We start from the raw sequence: 8,159 nt of genomic DNA, 5'->3' as shown, positions 1-8,159 counted from the left end.
AAAAAAATGGATTAATTATTATAGTTATTTTCATTTAAAAGATTATTAAATATATGATTTATTCTAAAATAAGGAAATTTAATATAAAAGAAGCAAAACAATTCATAAATACGTGAAGTTTGATTATAATTTTTTAATAACTCATATTAAAAAAATAAAATTTTTTGTTAATGAATTGAGTATTTTGCCGTTTTTAATTTTTATATTAGCTTTTTGTTAAAAATAATTATTAAAAGTGTTAATTCATCTTTCTAATTATTCTCCTAATAAATTATAAAAGTGCTATGGCATACAAAAAATATATTAGCAAATTAACCATTGTGTATTTGATTATAAATAAATGTATTGTTTAATTTATTTTTACTATATATTTATATTTTTTATATGAATGGTTAATTTTATTTTCTACACATAATATAGTTGAATAAACTAGCATCAAATATTTTGGGTGAAACACAATTAGATCCTTAGCTTTGAATTGGATAATTTAATCTAAAATGAAAAATTGGATCCTTTAAATTGAAGAGAGTACCAAATATTGGTAGGTCCTATAAAAGTTTATGGAGACATTCAAATTAATAATTAAAAAAAGTGCCTTTAGTCATGTAATAAGTTATTTTTAATCTCAAACTAAACTTATTTGATAAAAGATTAAAAGCGATTAAGAAATCATTTTTAATGTTTTCATTTTATGGGATTATTTAATTTTTGAATATTTGTTTTCAGTTGTTAAACATTTTTGTTTCTAAAATTTATAAGAATCAATTAAAGTGCAACAAGCAATATCATATATATGAAGTAAACATATAAATAATAGTTGCCATTAAAATAAAAAAAAAGGTAAAAAAAAAAAACTAAAAAATAGTTGTGGTGTCTTTAACATAAAATAAAACATTTCGTGGCCTTCAATTAGGGCCTAAAACAATCATTCAATTAAATCCATTTGGTATGGTGCACATATATATATGGGACCCAGTTGCAATACTGAGCAATCATGAAGCTGATGCAACTCAATATATTTTAATTTCTAGTTTATAATTTTAATTTTATTTTTTTTCCCACTTACCAATATCTGTCGCTTGATGGGTAGTAAGGCCTACTCAATCAATGGCACGGATACAAATCATTTATTTTGTTAATCGCATAAACAATACCACTCCATTCAATCCCTTATGATTCTTCATGATTTCAATTACACTTGTTAAGAAAAATACCCTATATTCTTTTATACCAATTTCAAAGATTACATAATATATATTTTTTTGTTACCGATGAAATACGAGATTGAAACTTTCAATACCTATTTATACAGACGAATGAAGACTAAATTTTTATTTTGGTCTCTGAGATTCACGTAATTATTCATTTTAGTTTTTGAAATTTAAAATTATCTATACTAATTTTTTAGATTCAAGTCTCGGCACCAATGTGGTCCCTCGACTTTTTTCGAGGATGACTAGACAAACAGAATGCTGTGATGACACCTTCGCTGCCACGCTGAATGATGGGTAAACGACGTCGTTTATTCTTGGCATCCAAACAAATCAGAAATGTCGTCGCTTTGTGTATAAAGGGAGAAGAAACGATGGAGACCCAAAATAAAGTATTCTTCTTCTTCTCTACCTCCACTATTCTTTATTTTTGACTTGTTTGGACGCCAAGAGTAAACAACGTCGTTTACTCATCATCCAGCGTAATAGAGAGGATGCTATATCAGCACTCCGTTTGTCTAGTCATAGCCAAAAAGAGTTGATGGACCATATTGGTGCCCGGACTTAAATCTAGAGGACTAATATGGATAATTTTAAATTTCGAAGACCAACTTAAGTAATCGCGTGAATCTTATGAATCAAAATGAATATTTAGTCAATGAATGAACTAATCATTTATACAACCTAAATTGATAATGGAATATCTCTAATTAATTAATATTAATTAAAGTGTTGAAAGAGCACATATGATATGGCCTTAAAAGACTGATTTATGTAATTGTAAAAAATTATGGGAACACATAAGAACAAGCAAAATCATCATTCCATTTTCTTCCTTTTTGAAAAACCCAACAGAACAATATATATCTAGGAAAAACAAAACTTGGAGATTTCAATAGAATAGAGTTTGAACTTTGAAGAAGAGCCAGCAAATTCAGTTGCTCGAGGAAGGAATTGAGGAGAGAGCACTCAAAACAAAACTGTGAATTCATTTATCAAAAATGGCAAATAAAAACAACCCGGTCAATACGGTCAAACTTTTGCATACCCTATGAAAGTATCAATCTCATTCTTAGTAGTTAGTACTATCTTACACATTAGTTTTCATTTTCATATCTTATTCAATAATAGTATAATCGTATACTAGTAAGGTATATAAAATAAAAATGAGTATAAAACTACATGCATGTAAATAAAATATCAAATCTCCCTTTCTTGCACCCTCTTCTACGTTTTCTAGCCCCTTAATACTGCATATATATTAAATAATTAATTAACAATGAGATTAAATTTGGACTAATTTTTGTCAATAACATAGTGGTAAAAATCAGATTGGACCGGTCGATTCGACCAAAAAATCGATAAATCAGATCCAACTAATTTAGTCTGATGTTATGATCGTTTAAAGATAAAAACCAATAAGAACTAGTCAAAATTAGTAGAAAATTGGTTCAGAATTGTTCTATAAAAAATTTTAAAATTGTTAAAAATGTGATTTAAATCTAAGTCTTCCTTATTATTGCATACTCCATGTCACTAAATTATGTTACTCCGTGCTATTTTATATGTTATATAGTAAAAATATACAATAGTTTTGTTAATATTATTTTAATTTTATACTCACTTATATTTAAATTAATTATATTTTTTATTATTCATAATTATTGATATAAATGTTATAAAACATATATAAATAAAAATATCAAATATTTTTATTAATTATAATATTATTATTTGTTATAAAAGTTGACAGAAACACAAAAGAGGCAAATAGAAAACACTGAAATCAGGGGGTTTAAAGATGATTTTGTGTCATTGACCTGCCTAATCTTTCTCCTTCATTCATAATTGTCTCCATTATTATTCTTGTTATGTTCTCTCATTCAAACTTAATTATTTACAATTTCAAAATTTTCACCCCCTTTTATAATATTGAGAATTTATTTATTATTTTTACCTTTGTGCCCATTAAAGAATGAAAATGGCATATTACCAATCATCCTTTCCCCTATGTAGGAAACACCCATCATTGCCCCCAACAATCCTTTTCAACCTTAGAAACCTGAGCTTCTAAGATATTCATATTCCCCTCCCTTCTTCCATTCCATTCTTCCATTCTTTCCTTTTTTCACTTTTTCATTTCCTTTTTTCTTTTTTCTTTTCTTTTCTTTTCCTTCTCACTTTATTCTTCCACACACACACACACATCCTCTCTCTCTCTCTCTCTCAATTTAAATATCCCCTTCCTCTATAACCATCTCTTCCCCTTCCCCTCCCCCTCCTTCTTCTTCTTCTTCTTTGGTCACACTCTAACCATCCAACCAACCAACCAACCATCCTTTTTTTTTATTAATTAAATTATTATTATTGTTATTAATTAAAACAAAATTCTATTCCGAAAGAGGCATCTTCTATCCATAAACGGGAAACTGAAAACCGCAGCAGGTTGTTGAATTGAATGGATCCTTCATCCACGAACTCCGTGAACGGATTCTACTCGTTTCTAACACGAGGGATCGACGATCTAGAGAGAGTGTTCTTGAGCACCAACTTCATGTCAATCCAGTTTCTTCAAAGAGCGTTGTCTCTTCTCCGATCCTTCCACACGCAATTGACACTTCTCGTTCAGAAGCTCCACCTTCCCGTCGGTGACAAGTGGCTCGACGAGTACATGGACGAGAGCTCTAAGCTCTGGGAAGCATGCCACGTCATCAAGTCAGGAATCTCCGGCATCGACAACTACTACTCCGCCGCATTGAACATCACTTCCTCCCTTGACTCTCACCGCCACATCACCCCTCAGCTCTCTCGTCAGGTCATAAACAAAACAAACAAAGCTCGATCTTTTCTCTTACCCTTTCACGACTTTTTCTTGAAAACCAAGCAAAGACACAACCTTGGCAATTGTTTATGTTTTAACTACCTACCTAACTATCTATTTACTTTCTCTGTTTCTGTTCTGTTCTTCCCCTGTTTTTGACTGATTCTGAGGTTCTGTGTTTGATTGTGTTTTCAGGTTATGAGAGCAATCTCGGGGTGTAGAAGAGAGGCAGTGGGGTTAGAGGAAGAGAACAGGGCGTTAATGGAAACGAGGATTCAGCCCTTGTCGCTGCGATTCGAAGAGAGGGTGTCGATAGAGTCGAAGCTGAACGGGTTCAATGGATTCAGGGGAGTGCTATATGCAATGAGGAACGTGAGCTCGTTACTTCTGATGATTCTACTATACGGATTGGTGTACTGCTACCCTGAATCATCATCGGATTTTGTGGTGGGTGGGTACGAAGGGTGCTTGTTTCTGGGGTCCGCGTTTATGATATCGACGGCGAGGCTGCAGCAGCGGGTGGCGGCGGAGATCGGGAGGATAAGGGGGGCGGTGGCGCCGGGGATGATGCTATATGAATTCAGGAGGTCAAAGGCGGCGATGGAGGAGCTGAGGGTGGAGCTTGAGAGGCAGCAGGGTGCGGTGGTGGAGTGGGAAGCAGAGGTTGGAATAAGGGAGAGAGTGGAGAATCTGAGAGGGTGTTTTGGTGTTCTGAGATCTGGTGCTGATAACATTGTTGGACAGCTTGATGATTTCTTTGATGAGATTGTTGAAGGAAGGAAGAAGCTTTTGGACTTTTGCAGCCATAGGTAAAAAAACAGAAAAAAGAAGAAAAAGAAAAAAAAGAAAAGAATAGAAACAACAGTGTGTTGAGTAAAAGGAAAAAAAAAAATGAAACAAGAACAAGGTAGAGAGAATAGTTGATGATGGGGGTGGTTGTAACCTCCTCTTCTTTCTCAGTCTTTCTTATTTATTTTCGTTTTTTTTTTTTCAAGTTACAGTTATGGTAGTTAGAACTTGAAACTTTTGGTGCTACTCTTCTATAGCTATTGTTCTGCTATGGTCTTTCCTTCTGGCAGAGACCTGTGGAGAAGAAGATTCTCAAGTTCAATGTGGTTCTGGGTGGATTAGTTCGTTTGATTGAAAGGAACATCGACAATAGGGTTGATTCAATGATTACATTCTTGCATGAGAGATAAATTTCTTTTCAAAACTTGGGTTTCTTCTCCAATTACTGTCATGGGAGAAGAAAGAGACAAATGTGTAACTGTTAAGTGAGTAACTATAATAGTAAAAAGAGAAAACAAAGGTTAAAAAGAACCCCACTATATTCCACAAAAGAAGGTAAAATACTAATGGCTAAACAGTGTCAGGTTAATTTTAAATTCCTTTTCTTGTTTTTTTCTTTAATCTTATTTTATTTTTGAAAGTTTTAAACATTGAAATGAATATGGAAGAGTGCTTAGAAAATGACTAATCATAGTCCTGAAAGAAGAATAAATGGAAAGGGAGGCTTAAGATTGAGGATGGCACTTCTGAGATTCCTGAAATGGCTTTAATGTCAAAGGTAGCTTCTTTTGCTCTTTGGAAGCTTTTGTCTGATATTGAAAGCAACAATGGAGATGATGATCATGATGATGATGATGAAAAATTCTCACCATATTCTCTCCCATATCACTGACAAGTCTCTCTCTATCTCTCTCTGAATTTTGTTCTGTTTCAAAATTCTTCAACTTCCCCTTTTTGGGGGCATTGGGATGTTTAATATATGACACTAAAATTTCAGAGGTCACTTTCCCATTTCTAACCGTATCTCATGCTTTTTGTCCCTTGCCGGAAATTCATGCCTTGCCTCCTTATAAGGGTTCCAATATGAGTGATGCTTTAAAACCAGACAATAAAATAATGCCCAAAGTGCAAGCAAACAGACAAAAGAAGAAACCAGGATTAATTATATTGGCTATATAATCCAGCATGCTTCATGACACAGTAGCAGAAATGGTGCTCAGAACCAGCCACCCTCCCATAAAGCAATGCCTTGGCTGCAACAGCCATTAATTAAAAGTTACCATTGTCAATGTACCTTTAACCATAGTAAATCTATTAAACCTTGGTTGGTAAAATAGGATAGTGGTACTCACATTTAATTCTTATGGCTTTCAAAATAACACATGTATCATTAGGCTTGGCAAATAGCAACAGGTTGGAGAAAATTTAGATAACCTAATCTCATGCAATACTTAAAATAAACAGAGGAAATTAGTGAACAATTGACACTTTGTGAACACATATAGCTGCAAAAAATAATGGTTGAATAATTTGACAATCTCAAAGACAGAAGTAAGGGGGTTGGTTGGCAAGTGTGATGTGTAGCTATGGTACCATTTGACTTTGCATTTGCATGTGTAATTTACAGAAGCAAGCTTCATAAAGATGAGCAAGGACAAAATTGAGAAACTGAGGGATTGAGATGCAAAATTAAATAATTAGTTGATAGGCCGAGAGGTAGTACAATGATGTGTCATGGATGAATTGGAGGCTTCCATTTTCACAACTTCAAATGAAAAAATTTTCTCTAAATGCCTCAGTCTGATTTCTGAGCTTGGAGACTTGGAGTTGTAAGACTCAGTCAAAATCATTGAACAATCATATCTTCCTTCTTGTAAAATGCTCCTGGGCATCCCACTCCGTTGAAAGAGTCACTATGATCTCAATCATCTTTTAAGCAGCCTGTTCATGTCATTGTAGGAGGAATACCTGAATATTGATGAAATGAAGAGACCCAAGAACAAGTTCAAAAATAAAATCTATAGGGGTATGCTATAACCATGAGAAAATACAAATATATGCTTTCTTTGCATCAATTCCCTTTGGCTCCGTTCGGTTAGTGTATCTTGTGAGACATAGACACAAAAAGATTGACACAGAATATTAATGTCTACGTTTGGCAAAACAAATGCACAAGACACAAAAAATTTTAAAAAGTTTGTAATACCCTCATCATCTAGACATCTACCCTCACCACCACCCCTGATTTTCCATCTACCACCACCAATATCCCTTTTCCACCACCATTCATAACCAAAAACCAATAAGACAATAATCCAGACGAGAAAATTCCAATAATCAACAACAGATTCAATAAACTATACCAACACCACGATTTGGGCGGCACATATCAGAACCTGAATTCATATTACTAGGAGGTCCTAATAAGAACAATCACATTGCTGCCTTTGTGGTAGCTTCAAAACAAGTTGCAACTTCAGACCACAAGAAAAAAGATGCAGATTGGTGGTCAATGGGATTCACAATCATCTGTCATGAGTTTGACCATAACAAAATAAAACTGTATGCTCATTTTACTTGTTAAATATTTGACCATAATAAAATTGAATGCTTCTTAATGATAGAGGCGTTGAAAAATAAAGGCTAATATTAATGATAGATACAGAAATGATAATGAGTGGAAGAAAACTAAATCAAAGCTGCAATCATCTCATAAAAGCGCGAGGAATTATCAAAATTCACAATACTGTTGAAAATAGTAAGCTTGTGAAAGTGATTGCACCCAACATTAGAAAAATTTGCGCAAGTCAAACTAGAACCTAATAATATTGGTCATAGCATACCCTCAAAATCAGAGTATTTACTTGTTCCCCTAAAATGGAACCACTTCTCCTTCTCCATCTTCGATCGAAACATTCACACGGGCTAGTTCGGAATGCACAATAGCCCGACCCGACCCGGCCGATTAAAGCATCAGGAGGGGGAAAAGTTTCGGTTTTGTTTCAGAGGAATTAGGGTTTTGGGTTGGTGATAAAGGAAAAATGGGAACAGGATTACTTTCTCATTTTCAGAAGCTACGGGTGCACATGAGCATCACCACACTTAAACCTCAACTTAATATTTTACTAGTATTTAGGACCCTCACAAAACTATCTTAAATAAGTGAAATTAATGTTATATTATCTACACTTTTTAATTTTAGTATGGAGGTTAGAATGGCTAGGATCCGTTATAAAGATCAGGTGTGCTTTATCTACATGTGGTGTCAGCAAATGAAGGAATCGGATAATGCGAGTGGGAGGAGCCTTATCGGACGGTCCGATTTACTGCCTACAACA

The 8,159-nt window shown here is 33.9% G+C and overlaps 1 protein-coding gene and 1 long non-coding RNA gene across 3 annotated transcripts; one reads left to right on the top strand and one right to left on the bottom strand.

The window, feature by feature from the left end:
• Window positions 1-3,284: 3,284 nt before the first annotated feature.
• LOC107460838 (uncharacterized) lies at window positions 3,285-4,967 on the top strand. Its single transcript, XM_016079257.3, has 2 exons — window positions 3,285-4,026; window positions 4,228-4,967. Exons 1-2 carry the CDS (start codon window positions 3,670-3,672, stop codon window positions 4,843-4,845), a joined length of 975 nt encoding a protein of 324 aa, XP_015934743.1. The 5' UTR covers window positions 3,285-3,669; the 3' UTR covers window positions 4,846-4,967.
• A 1,356-nt stretch (window positions 4,968-6,323) lies between these two features.
• Window positions 6,324-7,927, bottom strand: LOC107460839 (uncharacterized). 2 transcript variants are annotated; one of them, XR_001586528.3, is made up of 2 exons: window positions 7,665-7,927; window positions 6,324-6,789 (listed from the first exon to the last, which is right to left on the bottom strand). It is a non-coding gene; the product is annotated as an uncharacterized LOC107460839 (long non-coding RNA). The 2 variants fall into 2 exon arrangements; XR_008002231.1 differs by having other exon boundaries at window positions 6,324-6,762.
• Window positions 7,928-8,159: the final 232 nt, after the last annotated feature.

This window comes from Arachis duranensis, chromosome 8 (genome assembly GCF_000817695.3).
Source record: "Arachis duranensis cultivar V14167 chromosome 8, aradu.V14167.gnm2.J7QH, whole genome shotgun sequence".
In the NCBI taxonomy this organism is placed as follows: domain Eukaryota; kingdom Viridiplantae; phylum Streptophyta; class Magnoliopsida; order Fabales; family Fabaceae; genus Arachis; species Arachis duranensis.
This window is presented reverse-complemented; position numbering and strand designations above follow the sequence as displayed.